Here is a 22,127-nt window from a genome sequence, read left to right as displayed (position 1 = left end):
CTGCCAATGCAGGGGACATGGGTTTAAGCCCTGGTCCGGGAAGATCCCACATGCTGCGGAGCAAGTAAGCCCGTGAGCCACAACTACTGAGCCTGAGCTCTAGAGCCCGCGAGCTACAACTACTGAAGCCCACGTACCTAGAGCCCATTCCTCTGCAACAAGAGAAGCCACTGCAATGAGAAGCCCGCGCATCGCAATGAAGGGCAGCCCCTGCTTGCCACAACTAGAGAAAGCTCGCGCGCAACCAAAAATAAAACAAACAAACAAGTAAATAAATAAAAAATAAAAACCCAGGTGTCAGCAACCATTCAGGAACACCCAGGGACTTTGCTTTCCTAACCTGGGAAAGGGACAGTTCATAGTCTCCTTGCTTTGGAAAATGACCTCTTTTCTCCTCCCACATTGTCAGATCTGAAGTTTTCCTAGTCTGTGCTAGATTGGGCTTCCTGCTGGAAAGTAAATCTTCCTTTTTTCTTTTTCCATTCAGCGCTCAATCTTTGGTTTCTGGTAGTTTAAACATTTTTCTTTAACAAAGGCAAACCAGAGCACAGAGGAAGGAATGATAAATTCTGTGTGTAGGAGTCAGAAAAGTTTGGAGAAGAGGTTGCATTTAGGCTGGGACTGGAATGATAATAAAAAGATCCGTCAGGCTGACAAAGCGATGAGGAAGCACATTCCAGGCGCTGGGAGGACACGAGCAAAGGAAGAGGTGTGCAAATGTATGACCTATTCAGGCCAGGCCAGGTCACTTGTTGGGGCTGCAGGGTAGGTGTTTGGTGGGAACTGTGAGGTGCTCCCTGGAAAGTTAGGGTGGCACAAGCTTGTAAGATAATACTAAAGAGTTGAGAATTTTCCCCGTGGCCAAGGGTTGCAAACTCAAATACCTACAAGGACCACTCAGACACCTTAAATGAATGAAAAAGGTATTCTTCTACATGCACACAATTTTTTTGGGGGGGAGGGTGTTAATCTTACACCTGTGGGGACATTCTTCACATCCAAAAAATAGATATTATCTTCCTTCATTCAAGGAGTATTGGCTGAGCTTCTTCCAGGCACCAGGCATCGTCCTAGGCACTGGCTACTTGTCTTGAAACATGTACATCTCTAAGCCCTTCTTTTCTTTTCTTACTTTTGCTAGAGATGTGAATATAATACATTTTCTCTACTATTATGAAAAAACTCAGGGCATGATAAAAAGGCAACAGACACCCCAAGAAGAGTGATGGGGAAGAATGGGGTGGGGAGAACTGGAGAATCCGTGTCCTGTTTAAAAGGGCATCTCTGGCTCAGCACAAGATGATTATAACTGTGCTGAGAATAAGACTGGTAGAATGCGCCAATTCAATTTTTCTTCCCAGAGAAAGTGGCAATAGGGATTGAAAAAATGTGATTGTATCAAAATTTTTTATGTTGGCTAAAAACTTTAAACTTACTATATGCTGCCCACACACAAACGGCTGGCAGGGCGTGTTGGGGTCATGGGTGAACCATCAGTCCTCCGCCATCCTCTGCTCTAGGCAGCAGGCAGTGAGGGAATGAATACTGGATAGGCATCAAGAGTACTGGATGCCTATCCAGTGTTCATTCACCCCTTCTTTTTTAAACACAGGATCCCAAGGTTGTCAAGGTGGCCGTGTGCCCAGCTAATAACCATATTTCCCAGCCTCCCTTGCTTAGTCAAGTCATGTGACTCCCATGTGACTAAGTTCTGGCAAACGAGGGGCCAATGGTTGTGCTTGGCTGTTATTGAAAAGGCTACAAAAAGGGGATAGACAGCTGGTGATGTCCCCCATTCCTCCCGCTTTCTTCTTCAAAGAGTAAAGTGATGGCTAGAGCTTCAGCAGTCATATTAGGCTAAGGGGCAGCCTTGAATATAGAAGCCATATTAGTGCTTGACAAAATACCAAAGACTGTGTAACTTAGACAACAGATACTAATTTTTTCCAGAGTTATGGAGGCCAGAAGTCCAAGATCAAGGTGTTGGAATATTTGGTTTCTTCAGAGGCCTCTCCCCTTGTTTTGAAGGTGACCACCTTCTTGCTGTGTCCTCACATGGTCTTTTCTCTGTGTGTGCACATCCCAGGTATCTATTTGTGTGTCCAAATTTCCTCTTCTTATAAAGACATCAGTCCGATTGTATTAAGGGCCCGGTCTCCAAATACAGTTATGTTCTGAGGTACCAGGGGTTAAGGTTTCAACATATCAATTTTTGGGTGGGGAGATAATTCGTCCCATAACAGAAATTAGGCATGAAAGATGCTGGGATTATTGAAGAGAGTTTTACTTCTTCTTTTCCAATTTGTATTCCCTTTATTTATTTTTCTTCTCTGACTGCAGTGGCTAGGACTTCCATGATCTAGCCCCTCCTTATGACATATGGAATTTAGGAATAACTGTGCCCATTGTCTGCTTGTAAGATGCACTTATCAGAAAAAGGCAATATAATGTATGGGTTGAAAACATGGTCTCTGGAGCCAGACTGCCGGGATTCAAATTCTGACTATGCTTCTTATTAGCTGTGTGACCTTGAGCCAGTTACTCAGCCTCTCTGTGCCTCAGATTCCTAAGGGACAATAATTGTATTTATTTCAACCTCTTGTTGTGAAGATTAAATGGATTGATAAGTGAAAGGTATTTAAAATAGTGCTGGCACATAATTCCTTCTATCCAAGTGTTAATATTATTCAGGTTTTATGTTGTCTCTACCATGGTATGGCTTAGGATAGAATGTTCCGCTCTCTGTTAGGAAGGCAGCATGTCAAGGCATCCCCTCTTTAGAGCAGACTTCACATCTTTATTCCTCAGGCTGTAGATCAGAGGGTTCAGCATGGGGATGATCACTGTGTAGAAGACAGACACGACCTCGTTCTGTTCCATGGAACTGTGAGAGCTTGCCTGAGCATACATGAAGGTGATGGTGCCATAGAAGAGGCAGATGACTGCGAGGTGAGAGGCACAGGTGGAGAGTGCTTTGCTCTGAGCCTTGAGGGAACGCATCCTGCAGATAGTCACCAGGCTGTAGGCATAAGAGACCAGGATAATGATGATGGTAAAGAGGATAATCAAGGCAGAAGATGAGAAGACAATGGCCTCAGCCTTGGCAATGTCTGCACAGGCAAGTTGGAGCATGAGGGGGATGTCACAGACATAGTGGTTAATGATATTGGGGCCACAGTAGAGCGGCTTGAAGATGTACCCAGTCAGTAAAGCTGAATTGGCAACAGAAGCCATATAGGTGGCTGCCACCAGTTGGACCCACAGATGTTGGGACATGCTGATGTGGTAGAGGAGAGGGTGGTAGATGGCAGCAAATCGGTCATATGCCATAATGGTCAGGAGCAGACACCCAGCAGTACCGTGGAGAGTCATGAGGGTCATCTGGACCAGGCAGCCTGAAAAGGAGGTGGACTGGCTTGAGGTGAGGAAGCTCTGCAGGAACCTGGGGGTGTTTAACATGGAGAAGGAGGAGTCTATGAAGGAGAGGATACTCAGCAAGAAGTACATGGGTGTGTGGAGCTGCGGGTCTGCGTGGATCAGGGTGATCATGGCCAGGTTGCCTGTGAGGGTAACTGAGTAGATGAACAGGAAGAGTGCAGAGGATGCCCTTGAGCCCTACCTGCTCTGTGAGCTGCAGCAGGAGGAACCAGGTGATGCAGGTGCAGTTCTTCGCTGTGGTGCCCCTGTCACTGCAGAGACACCAAGTAAGACAGGCTTGTACCCTAGAGGCAGACCCTGGGTTCAGTGTCTGAAGCTCTTTTAATTCCCCCAGAATGGGCAGTGCTAGAGGAACTGGGGAGGTGACACTGGCATGAACTGATCACCTACTGTGAGTCATGTGCTAACTCATTTCCTAAACAGCTATTGAAACTTCATAATACTTTCTCACTTAAATATTATGCCCATTTAAGTATTCACAATAGCCAAGACATGGAAACAACCTAAATGTCCATCAACAGAGGAATGGATAAAGAAGATGTGGTACATATATCCAATGGAATACCACTCAGACATGAAAATGAACGAAATAATGCCATTTGCAGCAACATGGATGGACCTAGAGATTATCACACTAAGTGAAGTAAATCAGACAGAGACAGACAGATAATATATGATACCACTTATATGTGGAATCTAAAATATGACAAATGAACTTATCTATGAAACAGAACAGACTTATGTTTGCCAAGGGGGACAGGGCAAGGGGAGGGATGGATTGGGAGTTTGGGATTAGCAGATGCAAACTATGAATAATCAACAAGGTCCTACTGTATAGCACAGGGAACTATATTCAATATCCCATGATAAACTATAATGGAAAAGAGTATGAAAAAGAATGTATATATACATATAACTGAATCACTTTGCTATATAGCAGAAATTAATGCAACATTGTAAATCAACTATACTTCAATAAAATAAATTGTAAAAATGTATAGAACAAAAAAAATTATGTCCATTTATATTTAGTGAGAGTATCAATTTGTCCAAGGTAAAAGAGCTAGTACATAAAGAACATGGGATTAGAACTCAGTCCAAGTAAAAATCATATGTCTATTATATAGTTATAATAATTTTCTCTTCCCCAAATTTCCTGTTCCATGGAGAACTGGCATCACTAGTGAGTGTTGGAGGCCGGTATGTTGGTCCAGAGAGGGAATACATGGAAGTGTTAATTTGTTATTTATTTGGGGGCAAAGGCTCCAACAGTACTAGTCCCCAAGGCCAGGGACATTGAAATCAAGCCTAATGTCATCATTAATATAAGGTGACTCAGTAGAGCAGTGATTTCTCCCAGTGTTGTAGGTTGAATTGTATCTTTCAGGAAGATTTGTTGAAGTCCTAACCCCTGGCACCTGTGAATGTTACCTTATTTGTAAATAGGATCTTTGCAGAAGTAATCAAGTTGAATCATATTCGATTAGGGCGAGCCCTCAATCCACTATGACTGGTGTTCTTATAAGAAAAGAAAATGGAGATACAGGAGATGATACGGGAGAATGCCATGTGAAGACACGGATACAGAGGCAAGGTGGCCATGTGAAGACAGAAGCAGAGGTTGGAGTGATGTTGCCACAAGCCAAGGATGTCTGGGGCTTCTGGGAGCCAGAAGAGACAAGGAAAGATCCAGGCCTTGAAGCTTCTGAGGGAGCACATCTCTGCCAACACCTTCATTTTGAACTTGCAGCCTCCAGAACTACGAGGGAGTGTATTTTTCTTGTTTTAAGTCACACAATTTGTGGTACTTTGTTACAGCAGCCCTAGGACACTAATACACCCAGCTGGGGACACTCCTGGCTATTGGTACAGGCCTCCTGAGCAGTTGTCAGGAGACTGGGCTTTCTTTTTTTTTTTTTTTGGCCATGCCACATGGCATGTGAGATCTTATTTCCCCGACCAGGGAGCAGTGGAAGTGCAGAGTCTTAACCACTGGACCGCCAGGGAAATCCCTGAGGCTGGGCTTTCAGATCTCTCTCTATTGACAGAGCTAATAATCCAAGGGGAGAAAATTAAACGCAATAAATTAAAACAAAGTCACTTATTAGTTACCACTAACTAAGAAAAATATTTGTATGGGAGAATAGGCAGCTACATTAAATATGAAAACTCCAGTTCAACAAAACCATGACCGAAGAACCAAAGTCTTGTGTTTTAGCTATAAATAACAAGGCAGTAGGACATGCCAGATTTGTGGTATTGGGGTCCAGTGCAGGGCATGGTTCTGAACTGGAGGTGAGCTCTTTCACCAGAGAGCACAGGTCAGAGTGTTCACACACCTAACCTCTCCAGAGGAGCCCACATGTTTATGTAAGTTTTCTCAGCTGTTGTCATGCTCTCAAGAATTTGCCTCTAAGCATCCTCGCTTTTTGGGTTTTCAGATAACCAAGGCTGCTGTTCGGAGGGGAAGCCCTTGTATGGGATACTGGCCAGGGCCTTCTGTCGTTGGTTGGACATCATTGGTTGGACATCAGTTCTGATTGGTTGAGTGTAGGTTCTAATTGTTGGAGCATCTGTTCTGATTGGTGCCCATGGCGTTCTGGTTGTTAAATGTTTGGAATTCTGTATCATCTGGATGAGGCTGGGAACAAAGGAGGAATAAGGTAGGGCCTCTTCAGAGTATCTCAGGATAGCTAGAAATAAGTGGCGTCTGATCAAAGCTGGTAATAGGGCTTTGTGCTATCAGTATCTATTGGCAACTCGGCCTCTTGAAATATAAAAAAGTATGTACAGATTTTACCTATGGAGAGCACCAGTGGGGTTGCTTCCTCTCTGCTCATGGTGTTTCCTTTCTTAAAGAGGGATATCCATTGTGTAATACACCTGGCCCCCTCTTCTCCTGGAGGAGGGATGCCTTTTGTGATCAATGGGTTTGGGATAAGGCACTGAATGCGTGTAGCTCTGCTTTGCTCATTGGAAGCACAGGTTCTGCTCTGCTCTATTTCTCCGTAATGTAGACCTTAAAACTAGGTCATTGTCTGTCTAATTTTTAAGAAGACCACTTACAAGGATGAGTCATGTTCTGCAGTACCAAGTTGCATCAGTGATGCAGGTGGTATTTTGCTCTCTGTCTGCGTTTCTTCTACCTCATCTCTCTTAATTGGTTCAGAATTAGCATAGAGAGGAGAGATGTTAGTTATTGTGGTCCTTAAAGACCTCAGCACAGAGAAAACCAGAAGGAAGCTGGCGGGGGTGCTTTGCTTGGCCTGTCTCTTCAATAATTCCATGACCTTGGCTCACTCATCTCTAGCACACTGATAGAGTTAAGGGGTGAGTTGGCTGAAACAATGGGTGTGATTGAACCCTGGAGGAGCTGGATTCACAGTAATAAATTCCTGGATGAGAAAGCAGAAGGACAGCCCCCTCCAGTTCCTCTGCTAAGATGTTGATGAGGGGCTGCAATGGCAATGAGAGTACATGAATGAGAATGAAGTGTCCTGACAAGAAAGAAAAGAGAAGACTTATCAAGGTCAGAAGAGGGGCGGCTCATGAAGGTGGAGGTCATCTCAAGATGAGAAAGTCCCTGAGAGTTTCTGAAGATCTCCTGTTCCCATGGATACCTTACAGAGCCAAGGATGGGTTCCGCTTCTCTCTCTGACACCTCTGCTCTTGCGTTGGGCACAGGAACTTGCCACTTTTGGCTATAACTTTAATTGCTTGATATTTGTGTGTAAAGTACAGTGATCAGTAGTTTGGAGTCTCAACTAATTTCATAAATTTTTTTTTTTTAAATTTTGGCCATGCTGCACGGCTTGTGGGATCTTAGTTCCCTGATCAGGGATTGAACCCGTGCCCTCAGCAGTGAAAGGGAGGAGTCCTAACCACTGGACCACCAGGGAATTCCCAATAAATACATTTCTTTTGATAGAAAGAGCTTTAGTGAATGGGTGAAGAAACTGGAGTTTTCAGACCCCCAGGGTTAGTCCAGGTACTATTTATTCCTTGTCTTTTAAAAATAAACATTTGGGCTTTCCTGGTGGTGCAGTGGTTGAGAGTCCGCCTGCCATTGCAGGGGACATGGGTTCGTGCCCCGGTCCGGGAAGATCCCACATGCCGCGGAGCAGCTGGGCCCGTGAGCCATGGCCGCTGAGCCTGCGCGTCCGGAGCCTGTGCTCCGCAACGGGAGAGGCCACAACAGTGAGAGGCCCGCGTACCGCAAAAAAAAAAGAGAGGATAGAATGTGAGCAGTAAAAGCCAAGATGCCCCTGGGACTTCCCTGGTGGTCCAGTGGTAAAGAATCTGCTTTCCAATGCAGGGGACGCTGGTTCCATCTCTGGTCAGGGAACTAAGATCCCACATGCCGCAGGGCAACTAAGCTGGCGCACCACACCTACTGAGCCTGCGTGCCTCAACTAGAGAGCCTGCGTGCTGCAAACTACAGAGCCCACGTGCTCTGGAACCCTTGCGCCACAACTAGAGAGAAGCCTGCCCGCCACAAGGAAAGATTCCCGCATGCCTTAACGTAGATCCCGCATGCCGCGATTAAGACATGATGCAGCCAAATATTAAAAAAAATAAAATAAAAAGCCAAGAGGTCCCTGGGTACAACCCTAAGGAAATTAATTTCAACCTTACTGTGCACTGCTTCTGAGCTCCAATTTTCTTCCAGTCACCTCGATGAAGGGGCTGATCAGATTTGAATGGTGTGAGCATGGTTCATGAGAAAGGGAGGATAAAGGAATCTAAGCCCTTACTGGTATTAGGATTCCACCTCTCAGCCCGCTTACCTGTGGTTGAGCAGAGACCATCCATCCATGAACCTTGTTTTTGCAGACCTCTTGGGGTGTTCCTCTCCCCTTTTCATTAATTGCCCCTGACCAGCTTTCTCAAGAGAACTTCTCAACCAGTTGTAACAAAGCTGGGAAGACTCCCGTCTTAAGTTTCGTCCAGTGTTTTTCATCATGACCCCTAGAGTTAAGAAATGTGCCAGTGGGAATTCGTGACTGGTCCTCCCAGGAGCAGTCCTAGAACTGCAGGTTGTCTCCAAGGTATGCTGGAGAGGTCTTGGGGAGGGTTGTCTGGGAACCCCTGAGGAGCAGGGATTCTCCGTCAAATGCCAGGACAGATGCTCTTCATTTACAGTGTCCATCTCTGGTGGGCCTGTCTTCAGGTTACTGAGACTCAAAAGGCCGAGATGTGCACAGGGGCATGAGTCCACGTAATCCCCAGGTCTCACAAGAAGTGAGTGAAAGTGATAATGACATCAACACATGTGCCCCCTTGGATGGTCTAGACGTGGCTTCCCCCATTGTTATTTCCTTTGATCCTCAGAATGTCCCTGGGAAACAAGATGTATATTTGCTGTAAATATACAATAATGGGATTATATCATATTTGCTTTATTCAGTTAGCAGTATTGAAACTACATCTCTCCACCTAAAAAAAACAACATAATTCTTCCCACCTACAAAATAGCTCTATTGTCTTTGTAAAAATAACACACGCTAGTTGTAAAAAATTTAAACAACACAGAAAAGAACCAAGAAGAGAGCAGAACAACATCTAAAGTCCTGCCACCACAGAAAATGGACATTGGTGAGTGTTCGTGTTATAAATTTCTCAATGCGATCATGACCATGATTTTCCATAAACAGGATCAAACAGAGTTATACTACATAAGATATTCTGTCATTTACTTTCTCACTCATGCCATGGGCATTTCCCTATATCAATCAATAAGTAATAGTCTACATAATTGTATTTAATCACTACATGTTTTTTATTGTGTATGTGTGGCATCATTTGCTTGTCCCCCTGGGTTGACAATAAGGTATTTCCAACTTTTCACTGTTATAAATAACTTTGACAGACACCCTCAGCTATGGGCGCTGGAGGGCCAAGTCCAGTGAGAACAGGGAATAGAAAGACTGCTTTTCCCAGGCCAGGAAGGAAGACACTGGCTCACTCCTTGGGGACTCTGCCACCTCGGGTTTCCACAATCCCAGGGGAAATCACCTCATAAAGCAAGAGGCCTTGTTAAGCAAATGACTTGTTTGGGTAAAAGAAATTCAGTCCCTAGACTACAGATCTGGGAGAGAGTCACAGCAGGTGAGCGACTGGATTGCCCAAGTTTCCTGCAGATAAGAGGGGGTTTATTCACTTGGGAAGACCTGCTGAATCTCGAAGTGAAACAGTGCTGAGTCCTCTGACCTTTGCGCTGCATCCCAACCTGCACGAGGTGTCTGATGCATCTGCCCCGCAAATGCCCCCTTCATGCTGCCAGCCCTCTACTCACGAATGCAGTGTTCCTTCATGGGCTAGATTTTATTCTGATGCCTAAGAGTCAGTGCTCCTCCCTGGAGCTCTCGGATGAGAATTCTTACCCATTCTCTTTCCTCACTTAAATTAAGCTTGGCCGCATCACTAGGTGTGGCCCCGTGCGTGTGAATGGACGTGATTTGTGCCCTCTCTGAGCATACACGCCTCAGGAGCCACCCCATGGTCTCCCATATCCCGTCTCTTCCCTCTGCTATGACACCAGCCATGTCCAGGATATAGGGGCTTCTCTTACATGAGCCTGAATCTTGGAACGAGCAGACTCACGACGGACTCATGATAGACGTGAACACGAGTGAGAGATACCCTTTCTGCTGCTGTGAGCCAATGAGATGTGGGTATTGTCCGTTAATACAGCAGCCTGAGCTGCCTGATATCTTCTTCCAGGGCAAACTTCTTCTCTTGGTTGTAACCCCAGTTCTATCTCATCTCTCCTAATTCAGATGGTCCATGCTTCTCGGTCCAGGCTCCTTCCTGTTTCCTCTGAGAAGTCCTTTCTTCAACTTACTGAGCCAGCATCTAGCTAATTGACCTAAGGCAATTTTCTAAAACTGTTTTGACTTTTAGTTAAAAACATTTTTTATTGAGATATAATTGACATACAACATTCTATTAGATTTAGGGGTACAACATAATGATTTAATATTTGTATATACTGAGAAATGGTCACAAGAAGTCTAGTTAACATCTGTCACCATACGTAGTTACAATTTTTTTCTTGTGATGAGAATGTTTAAGATCTACTCTCTTAGCAACTTTCAAATATGCAAGACAGTATCATTAACTGTAGTCACCATGCTGTGCATTACGTCCCCATGACTCATGTATGACAATTCATTTTTTTAACATGAGGAGGTTCTAGTTGTTAGTAGCAGGTTCTATACAACCCCATTCTTTCAAGCCTGATTGACAAGTGATATGAGCACTTCTTCAGCTGAAACTAGTTCTCTATTAACTATCTCTGCTCACTTTGTGGGGTGAGGTGGGAGAAACACACAGCATTAGAACCCAGGCTTAATGTCACTGGTGGGAGGAAGTGAGGTGATGAAGTTCAGTTTCCATGGGGACAGAATAGAGTCTCATGGTAGCTTAAAAAAAAATAAATTGAACTTGAGCTTGGAGATCATCTATATCCACATAGTTTATCTATTGGGACCGAGAGCTGAGACTTCCTATTTGGCAACATGACTTAGCTGATTGTTCCCAGAAATTCAGGCCTAGGAAGATGTGATTGTAAACCAATAAATAACTTCACTGTTTGCTTCATGAAGTTCCTGCAGGCCAATTTATCTGAACAAATAGTTTGCTTCTCTAGGCAAACATCTCTCCTATTAAGACAATAGATCACTCACTTGGGTAAAGAATTTTCTCAACAAACAGTAGTTTACTTACCAAGATTTGCTTTCAGGCCCTTCCCCCTTCTGTCAATCCTAAACTATAACGTCACAGACTTTGTCCAGCGTCCTGATCTGCTCCTTGATGTGGAAGATCCATCTTAAGCCACTTGAATCCAGACCCCCCAAATCTATAAATATTTTCCATTGATTTCCTCCTATTGAGAACTACTAAGATTCTGTATTCTCTCTTATTATAGTAAGTCTAATAAACTTAGCTTTGGTCGAGAAACAGGTTTTCTGGTGGTATTTCAAAGAGTTATCAATTGACAATCCATTCTTTACCCAGGGTGACTTGGGAGCATTTTGCTTCCTGTTTTTGGGGGAGCCATTTTGCTTTCTGATAATTGAGAAGAAAAGCAGAGTTACATTACCTGTAAGGCAGGTTACCCCATCAGTATATGTTTTATCAATACAAAGGTTCATTGGTACTGCCAAGTGGGTTCAGATTTCATGTGGATATCAGGACTGGAAGTGACCTTCCTTAGATCATATTTTCTAAATACTTCCTTTTGCACAAGGAAAAATTGAGGTCCTGGTTCAGTAGACCCTTCTCTGATTTGGGGGAGAGACGCTACTTTAAGCAACGTCACTCCTTCTCCAAGCTCCCCATTTATGATTCAATCAGCGAATCACTGCTTGTCCAGTCTTGAAACCAGCGTGGACTTGCCTTGGAAGAAAAAGTGGCTTCATTATTTGTTGTGACTCACAAAGAAACTCTACACTAGCATTAAGATGGAACTCAGGAAGGGGATGACGGAGAGGTAACTGGCTTAGGAAATTGGGGCTTTCTTTTGTGGCAAAAGGAGTGGGGCCAGAGCAGTGGCACCAAGGGCCCTTTCATTTCCTAATTTTTCCTGCCCCTTCTGTCCCATTTCTTTTTTCCTCTTCCAAGTGGCTCTTCAGGTGCTCTGTAGGAACTGAAAACTCCTGGTAGGAGTCAAGACTCTATGGGATTAATAGAAAAGCTGGGCCTTGGTGGGAAATAGGGAGAAGTTCTCTGGATTTTTTGGAAGCAGTAGAAATGTAAGCTTGTATAATTTTCTGCAAAAACCCAAGGGGTTTTAGACATTCGAGTAGAGCGTAGGCTTTGGAATCAGCTGGACCTGGATCTGCCATTGAACTATATTTGACCCTAGGTTTCTTGGACTCTCAGTTTTCTCATCTGTGAAATAGGCATAATCTACTCATAGAATTGTTATGAGGGTTAAATGAAATAGTGTGTATGTGGTGCCTCCCAGAATTCTTGGCACATAATATATGTTCAATAAATATTAGCTATGAATGATCGTTATTGGGCAAATGCCTCCTTCAGGGAGCAGACTGTTTCATAAAGTCCCGAGCCTTATAGAATAACAACAACTGGTATTCTTTTTATCTTCTGCTGTCTAAAAGCCGAAAATCCAAAGAGGAAGAGGTGAAATATATATAACTACATATGCCTTAATTAATATGCCCTGATTAACTACCCAGCACTGTGCTGGGCTCAGTGGGGGATGAAATGAAATACGAGCTTTGTTTCCTGCTTCAGAGAGCCTGCAGTTCAGCTGGGGAAGCGAGATACACAGCCAGATAGCAACGGTGAGCAGAGTTTGTAGGAATGTAACTCTGTGGGAATAATTCAGCACCGTCCCAGTGACAAATGTGCTTGTGTGTGTATGCTGTCCTGGGAGTGGAGAGCTCATGAATGAAGGAGGCTGGTGAGGAAACAGGTGCTGGGACAGCGTACGCTTCACTGCAGCCTCTGAAGTGCTGTCTTTGGCCACTGTCTCTTATCAGGGGCAATAGAGCTGTGGAGGAGAGGTCAAGGTCAGGTGCCAGAATAGGAGAGGATGGGTCTTTAAAAGAAGCTTAACTCCAAACATATTTTGTACGTAAGCAGGAGTCTGGAGGGATCTGAAATACCCCTTTCTGAGTCTGGCTCCTCACACGTTAAGTTTGACTTCCAATGGCCTTAAGGACAAGGAATCTGATATTTGTCTTGCCCCCAAGGGTACCACCTATTGGTCTAACTTTGTGTCTGACCCTGATTTCACTCATGATGCTGCCTTTCTTATCTTGACCTGGGTTTTGAACTCTTATCGTTCTTCTCCTGGTATTTGGCCTTTGACTCATCCTTGGTGTAGAGTTACCGCGCTCTGCAGGATCTGAGTACTTGTCCTGGCTCTGTCCTGCTACAGGACCTCAGGGTTTAGCCCATTGTCTTGAGACTCCGAGAGCTGGCTGAGCCTATATGAACACGATGGTGCCATTGAAGAGGGAGATGACAGTAAGATGAAAGTCACGGATGGAGGGAGCTTTGCTTTGGGCTTTCAGGGGATGCATCCTTCTGGTCATGACTAGGATGACAGTGACAATGGAGAGGGTAAGCAGAACAATGGAAGGGGATGGCCTCAGCCTTGGCAAGGTCAGCACAGGTAAGTTGGAGGTTAGGCTGAGAGGCAGAGGTCGCAGAAGTACTGATGAACGGTGCTGGAGCCACGGGAGAGCAAGATGAAGATGCTATTTTGCATGACCACATCACTGATACCAGCAGCCAATGCCCTTTTAATGCCCAGAATAAATAATCCTAGAAGAAGTGGGGAAGCTGGTATCAGGTGATCATCTACTCTAAACCATGCTATATGCTAAGCCTTTTGCCATATAAGTATTTAATCTTTACACAACGTTCTTGTTTACAAATTAAGCTAGATTGTACATGGCAAAACCAGACTCAGACACCAGTCCTGTCTGATTCCATGACCCACGTAGCTTCTGTTTCACCTTATGCTCTCATGAATCTACAGTCTTCTGTCTCAGGATTTCTGGTTCATAGGGAAAGAGAAAGAAGGAAATTTGGGAGAGTGATTGGGTGGCTAAGGAGGTAGATTCATTACCCAGTAGGTCTGGGTTGTATTTAGGAACATGTGATTTCTCAGTGACGGCTAAGCCTGGGGAAGAGGACATGAGGGGCGAGCACGGCAAGTGAGTTGGCGTTAACCATGGGTTATGGTGATCACACTGAGGGAAAACTCTGGCTTCCCCCAGCAGCTCCACTGTGGAGACTCAGTGCTGGGGCTGCCAGGGCAGCGACCCACATTTGGGCTGAATGTCTGAGCCCAAGTCTTGTGACTGTGGAAGTCAGAAAGGGGAGAGGCATGAAGGCAGCTATGTCAGATAGGAACCGCTAAGAAATTTTAAACATCCCATCCTGCCCGTAAGTCCTCAAGTCTGTCTCTGGTCTTCCTTCTTGCTTTGGTCTTCTAGGGCACAGTTTGAGAGCCTGCCTGTTTTGCTCACATCACTTGTTTACTGACAACTTTGTAAATTGAGTGATTGGGTCATTTTTATAAAGAATTGCAGTTTTGAGCTTCAAAGAGCATGTGAGTAGAACAGCAAAGTGTCTGTTGGATGCAACAGTAACACCCAAGGGAAGCTTCACTGTTCAGACCCTGAGGTCCTGCTTCAGACACAGACACAGTGTTTCCTGGGCATAGAGTTTTCTGGGTGATAATGACTCTGGAGGGCTGGCCTTGAAACTTCAGTCTCTCAAGTTATCAAACATCCTACTTTATGAGCATCTTAGAGTAGAAGAATGGGGTCTGAGATTGACTGGTACCCCTCCATGGAGCAAATTCATCTTTACAGAGCTTATCCACACACTGCCTATGAGCCAGGCTTGCTTCCCATCTAACTCAGCTTCTTGGGACTGGCCAGTTTCTCTGAGGTCTCGGAGAGGGTAAGGATGAAACGGGGTCTGTGACACTGGTGGGGGGTGTGGACAGCATTCAGGATCCTGTGGAGAAGGCAGGGTGGCCACACCCTAGCGGGATCCATGAATCTTCTGAAGGATATCTGTCCATCTCCCTCTCCTTGAGATACTAGTTTCCTCTGGCCAGCTCCAGTTGGAGGTGCCCTTAGACTGTCTTGGATTCTTCCTCCAAGGGAAGGCCCCTGTCTTATCTAATTTTGGCTCCTTCCATCCTGCCCCAAGTTGTCCCTGGAAGTGATGTCTGGAGAGACATTACGCTTGGTGAGTGAAGTTATCAGCCGCTGGAGAGCTTGAGTTTTCCACCGAAGATCACAGTGCCAGGGCCGACTCCCCACTTCATTACAATGTCCCTCCCCCAAAGACTTTTAGGGTTAGTTTAAATGAGTTTGAGACCCTTGAGAACAAGATGAACATCCAGGAGATTCAAAGTGATTTATCCCCCCTTTCCATCTGTAAACAGGAGATTTTAGGGATCATCTCTATTCTACATAGGACAGACCTGAGGCCCAGCAAGGCTGACCAATTTTTCTCAGGTGCTGGAGCCAGTCATTGGTAACAGTAAACACTCATTCAACACTGACTGTTTGCTTGGACTGTGATCCATTGTAGCCCAGTGCTTTGGCTGCCTCTCTGGGACCACAGACCAGTCTTCCTTTTAGCACCTGTGGCTTGATCTGCCCCTACCTTTGGCTTCACTTCCACCCAATGGAAAGTTCTAGATGTTCAGGTACTGGCTGGGCTCTGGGTGCTCTAAAGATGTGTAAATAAAAATTTAATTCAAATGCTCTTGAGAGAGGTAACATTTTGACTTAATTTCGAACCAACATTCCAATGACTCCTATTGGGTTCTATGCCAGATGGTTTTAGGTGAAGGGAGAGGGGAGGAGAGGGCTGGGTTCCATTTGGAGAGGGCAGTATGTGGGGGGCTGAAGGAATTGGATGCCTTGTCTCTCTGGGGAAACTTTGCCATGTCACCAGCTGCTCCTGCGCTCACACCTCTGCCTTGTCTTCCCTCCATTCCTCTTAGGCTACTCACCTATCAATTTTTTGGGAACCTGTTCACTTCTTAGTCTGTGACTAGGTTGCCTAGGGCTGTTGGCAACATGTGCTCAGCAATCGGTGAAGTTAGGAAGCAGGGTCTGAGTTTACCAGGGCAGTGAAAGAGGGGTTGGCTTCTCCCCTTCTCCGTTTCCTGGTCCTCTGCATCTCCTTGGCCCTAAGGGAAATTATTATTTAAAGAAAACTTTCTAATTAAGCAAATGGCTTATTTTCATGAAAAGACTGCAGTTCCTAACTTCCTGAGTCTGAGATGGAGTATTGCGGAGGTGGTAGGGGACCGGCTGGAGCCTGCTCTAGCCTTAGCATGTGTGATGGTTAATTTTATGTGCCAACTTGGCCGGACAAAAGGATGCACAGATAGTTGGAAAACACTTCTCAGTGTGTCTGTGAGGGGTTTCCAGAAGAGATTAGCATTTGAATTGGAAGGCTGAGTAAAGAAGATGGTCCTCACCAATGCGGGTGGGCATCCTCCAGTCGGTAGAGCGCCTGAATAAAACAAGAAGGCCGAGGAAGGGTGACTTTGCTGTTTTTATTTGAACTGTGGGACCTCCATCTTCTCCTGCCCTCAGATATTGCTGATCTTGGTTCCCGAGGCTTCAGAATCTCACCACAACTTACGTCGATAGCCCCCTGGTTTTTAGGCTTTTGTTCAGACTGAATTACAGCACTGTCTTTCCTAGTCCTCCAGCTTGCAGACGGCAGATTGCGGATCTCAGCCTCCATAACTGCGCCAGCCAATTCCTATAATAAATCTCCTCTTATATCTATCTATCCATATATATCCCGTTGGTTCTGCTTCTCTGGAGAAGCCTAGTACAGTATGTTAAGAAAAATGACCTCAAACCTGTACATAAAGCCGGGAGGTGATTCCAATATCGTCACTAAGCATTGATCAACGGGTTCACCCATGGATTAATTAGTTTTCTAGGAAGAAGTTTCACCTTGGCATCTGTGAAGTTACAGGTGAATGATTTATCTGCTGGAGATGTAACTGCTTCTTTGTCTTCTTCACAGGCCTCAAGCCCAGCTGTATTGCCCTTAACCCAACCTGCCTATACTCCTCTTTTTTCTTCCCCATCAGGATCTAAGATGGTCAGGTTTTGTTTTTCCCTCTTCCCCATTTATATCATCCACATTCTTTTTTTTTTTTTTTTTTTTTGCGGTACGTGGGCCTCTCATTGTTGTAGCCTCTCCCGTTGTGGAGCACAGGCTCCGTGCGCGCAGGCTCAGCGGCTCCGCGGCATGTGGGACCCTCCCGGACCGGGGCACGAACCCGTGTCCCCTGCATCGGCAGGCGGACTCTCAACCACTGCACCACCAGGGAAGCCGCATCCACATTCTTAATCCCATGCTTTTTCGCCCTCCCTGGCTGATTCATAAACTGAAGTAATTCAGTGGATTAAGGAACTCAGAGTTAGAGGTAACCAGGCAAAGCATAAAACACATTTACAACCCATCTCCTGTTACCTAGGATTCCCAGGTTGGCAGGGATGTGGGGACACTACCATACATGGAACAGCGTTCAAGCCAATTTTATTTGAATCCCCAAAAGATACTGAACCTCAGTTGACATCTGGGTTTCACAATACATTCCACCTCCTTTTCCCCACTCTTAAATTAGTAAGACTGATTTCTGTTACAATACAAGTAGGGTTTTGTCTAAAAACATAAAGGTAATTTGATTTTGATTGAAGAAAGCTGTATGGTCTTTCAGCCTTTAATTTTGTTTAATTGGCCATTTACATAGAAATAATAGCTCATGACTGCTTTAGAGCACATTTTGGGCCCTGGCTAATTGGCGCCTCCGCTCTCTCCCACAAAGTCGAGTGACTACTGTCTCCTCCCTATACTCAAACACCACATGCATTATTTCTCCAACATCATGTATTCAGAAGGGCAACATTCCCTGTAGAGCCTTGTAGGGAAAGTTTCTCCTGTTGAAATATGTCATTTTCACTGTTTGGCATTCAATGGTCCTTTCCATATGTGGGAACTCTCAAGACAGGAAGAACGTAGAATCTAGCTCCCACTTCTGAAGTGAAAGAAGGTCCTATTTCCACCTCCCAGGGCTTTGTACAACTGAAATGTGGATGTAGGAGCTCAGTGGATGTAAGATATCCATGCTGGATGTAGTTAATATATCAAGAGATGTAGAATAGCTACGTTGCCAGACAGGTGAAGGCTCCTGCTTAGGACTTGAGCTTCAGGGAATGATGGGAAGGTCTAGGATCCGTTAGAGATGATACACAGTTGGATGCTATAGAGGGGGGGTGTGGTGGCTCGTGCAGGTGGCTGTGTCCAGCAGCTGAGTTGTGTTGAAAGCTTGGGGCAGCAGTGCTAGCTGCAGCCATGGAGAGTGCCCAGAGGTGGTGCTTCCTGTGGTGCTATCCTGCACAGACTACTCTTGTGGCAGGCTCTTAGCTGTGCCTTGCCTCTCTTGGTTCTTGTCCCGGCTGGGTTCTCTAGGCTTCTCTTCTATCTTATGGGCTACCAGATACTTTTCTAATAAATTACTTTTCTGCTTAGCTTAAGGACCCTAACTTGTGCAGAGGCCTTGACATATTTATTCTTTAGGCTGTAGACCATTGGGTTCAGCATGGGGAACACAATGGTGTAGAACACAAAGAGGATCTTGTTACAGGCCGAGGCACTTTCAGGGTTGGATTGGACATATACAAGGAGCACAGACCCATAGAAAAAGGAGAGGGCAGTGAGGTGGGAGGCACAGGTGGAGAGGGCCTTGCGCTGGGCCTCCAAGGACCTCATCCTACAGATTGTGACCAGGATGTAGGCATTCGAGACCAAGATGACTGAGATTGTGGGGACAGTGACCAAGGCAGAAAAGACGAGCAAGATGACATTGGCCATGGTTGTCTCTGAGCAGGCCAGTTGGAGCATGGCGGGGTGGATATCACAGAAGTAGTGATCAATGATGTTGGGACCATAGTAGGGCAAGATGAAGGCATTCCCTGTCTGAACAGCTGAAATGAACACCCCAGCAGCATAGGTGGCCACCACCAGCCGGACACACAAACGCTTGGACATGATGGTGTGGTAGAGGAGAGGGGGGCAGATGGCCACGAATTGGTCATAGGCCATCATGGCCAGAAGCAGACACTCCCCTGTGCCATGGAGGATCATGAGGGCCGTCTGGACCACACAGCCCACGAAGGAGATGGACTGGTCAGTGGTGACGAAGTTGATCAGCAGCCTGGGAGTGAACACGGAGGCACTGCAGATGTCAAGGAAGGAAAGCACACCCAGGAGGAAGTACATGGGGGTGTGGAGGGTGGCGCTGGCATGGATCACATCTATCAGGCCCAGGTTGCCCACCAGAATCACAGAGTAGATCAGCAGGAAGATGGCAAAGAGGAGTTGAGTTGTTTTTGGTCTGCGCTGTTTGTGAGGCCCAGCAGGATGAATCCCTTCACTGTGGTGTGCTTCTGACCCCAGGCCATTGAACTGGTGTGTTTCTCGCATGACAATGAAGAAGAGGAGGAGAAACAAGAATGGAGAAACAATAACATTCTCATCAAAGAGGTAGCCTTTAACATCTACTACAAGTGAAAAGTCACGTGTATCTCTGAGTGGTAGATTGTTCTCGAAATCCCACAGCAATCCCATGATGTCACAATCATGCTTGCGTGCTAAGTGTTCCCTGTCTCTCTTAGGATAATGTCTAAATTCTTTAATCTGCTAGATGTTCTCTTTGAAACACCTCCGTGCTCCCCTGCTCTCAGTTTACCCTCTAGCAATTCTGAAAAACTTACTTCTACAAACATACAATGTTATTGCAGATGTCGGTGTCTTCACAAATTCAACATTTTCTTCTTGGAATGTCCTTGGGTCTCTCCAAATCCAGCTTAGAGGTCTGTTCCCTTCCTCTCTCCCCTGGATTTCACAAATACTCCTTTAGTTGAATTAATATTTTAACATAAAGCCCATCCAATATTACTCAGCCATAAAAAAGAATGAAATAATGCCTTTTGTAGCAACATGGATGGACCTAGAGATTATCATACCAAGTGAAGGAAGTCAGAGTAGGACAAATACTATATGATATCGCTTATATGTGCAATCTAAAAGAAAACGAAACAAATGAACTTACTTACAAAACAGAAATAGAGTCATAGATGTAGAAAACAAACTTACGGTTACGGGGGGGAAAGGGAAAGGGAGGGATAAATTGCAAGATTGGGATTGACATATACACACTACTATATATAAAATAGATAACTAATAAGGACCTACTGTATAGCACAGGGAACTCTACTCAATACTCTGCAATGACCTATATGGGAAAAGAACCTAAAAAAGAGTGGGGATATATATATATATATATATATATATATATATATATATATATATACATACATATATATAACTGATTCACTTTGTTGTACATCAGAAACTAACACAATATTGTAAATCAACTATACTCCAATAAAAATTAAAAAAAATGCCCATCCATCTTTCCTATTGCATTTTTTTACTCCTAGTAGGAGGAGAGTTACTTAATATCTCAATAATTTGTGCCCTGATATCTATCACAGTGCCTCATGTCAATGAATGAATATAAATTAACTATAATTAGATAAGAAAGTCTTCCCACTCAGGTAATGTCAGCTCAATCCTTTCAGTTGTTTTGGCCAAAACCTTCTAGCCATTTTTGACCTTTTTCCCCCACGACCCCTCATCGAATCCCTCAGCAAATCATTTTGGCTCTACCTTCAAAAGGTATACTGGTTTCTCACCCTCTTTTGAGAGGCACCGTCCTATCTTGCTTGGGTTATTGCAACTGGTCTTAGCTGGTGTCTTGTTTCTTTCTCATGAGGAGCAGCCAGGGTGATTCTGTTAACACCTGAAAGTCAGAACCCTCGCGGTGGCCCTCAAAGCCCACTCTGCTAGGCTGACCACTACTCTGACACCCTCTTCACCCCTCTGGCCTCTTCTCCTCCTCTCCCCACTCTCCCTAACCCTGCTCTAGCTACACGTCTCTCCTTACTCCTCTTAGGACACGCCAGGCATGAGTCAGGACCTCTGTGCTCACTGGCCCCTACCCTCGCTTTGCTTCAGTTAGCTGCCACATGGCTCCTTCTCTCTACTCCTTTAAGCTGTGGCTCAAATGTCACCTGCTTGTGCAGCCCTTCCTAAGCACCCTATTTAAAGGAAGCTCTCTCCTACTCCAGCACTCACTATTCCTCTTCTCGGTTTGATCTTTTTTTCCTCGTAGGACTGATTCCCTCCTAACATGCTATATACGCATGACTGATTAGTTTATGATCTCAACCCTGACATTAGGATGCACGAACCGTGAAGCCAGGCATTTTTGTCAATTCTGTTCATTGCTGTATCTCCAGGGACTGGCACAATGTTGGCCCTCAATAGACTTCCCTGGCAGTCCAGTGGTTAAGACTCTGCACTTCCACTGCTGGGGGCATGGGTTTGATCCCTCGTTAGGGAACTAAGATCCCGCATGCCACGTGGCATGGCCAAAGAAAAAACATACAGAGTCTTATCAAGGCAAATCAGGCTGCAAAGAGGTTAGTTACTACCCAGATGGGTGAGTTTGGAATTCCACTTGCCCAAATCAGGTGACAAACGTTGGAGAATAAGAATTGGGTAAGAAGTCCATAGCTTCAACCTAATCATGAGAAAACATCAGACAAACCCAAGTCGGGAAGCATTCCACACAATGCTTGACCAGTATGCCTCAAAACTGCCAACAGCAAAAATGACAAGAATGACCGGGAAACTGTCACAGATTGGAGGAGACTAAGAAAATTTAGCAACTCAATACAATGTGGTATCCTGGATTTAGAGACTGGAACAACAACAAAAAGGGACATTAGTGGAAAAACTGATGACATCTAAATAAAACCTATAGTTTAGTCAACCCTATTGCACCAATTTTAATTTCTGATTTTCAACAGTTGTACTGTGGTCATGTAGAGAAAGATGGATGAAGGGTAGACAGGAACTCTCTGTACTATGTTTATATCTCCTCTGTAAGTCTAAATTCTTTTAAACTAAAATGTTCAAAAAAAAAAAAAAGAATTAGGTAAGAGTAGAATTGAAAGATGATGCACTGGGTTGTGAAACTCAATACCACTGGAAGCTGGGGCCTGCGGTACCTTGTTATAGCAGCA

At 44.9% G+C, this 22,127-nt stretch overlaps 1 protein-coding gene and 1 pseudogene across 1 annotated transcript; both read right to left on the bottom strand.

The window, feature by feature from the left end:
• Positions 1-1,610: 1,610 nt before the first annotated feature.
• LOC101270344 (olfactory receptor 1052-like) lies at positions 1,611-16,701 on the bottom strand (annotated as a pseudogene).
• Positions 16,702-18,400: 1,699 nt separating this feature from the next.
• LOC125965213 (olfactory receptor 476-like) lies at positions 18,401-19,436 on the bottom strand. Its single transcript, XM_049713765.1, is given in 2 exon segments — positions 18,401-19,359; positions 19,362-19,436. Coding segments are annotated over 2 exon segments (954 nt in total). The 3' UTR covers positions 18,401-18,480.
• Positions 19,437-22,127: the final 2,691 nt, after the last annotated feature.

The sequence above is a fragment of the Orcinus orca genome, chromosome 8, assembly GCF_937001465.1.
Source record: "Orcinus orca chromosome 8, mOrcOrc1.1, whole genome shotgun sequence".
In the NCBI taxonomy this organism is placed as follows: domain Eukaryota; kingdom Metazoa; phylum Chordata; class Mammalia; order Artiodactyla; family Delphinidae; genus Orcinus; species Orcinus orca.
This window is presented reverse-complemented; position numbering and strand designations above follow the sequence as displayed.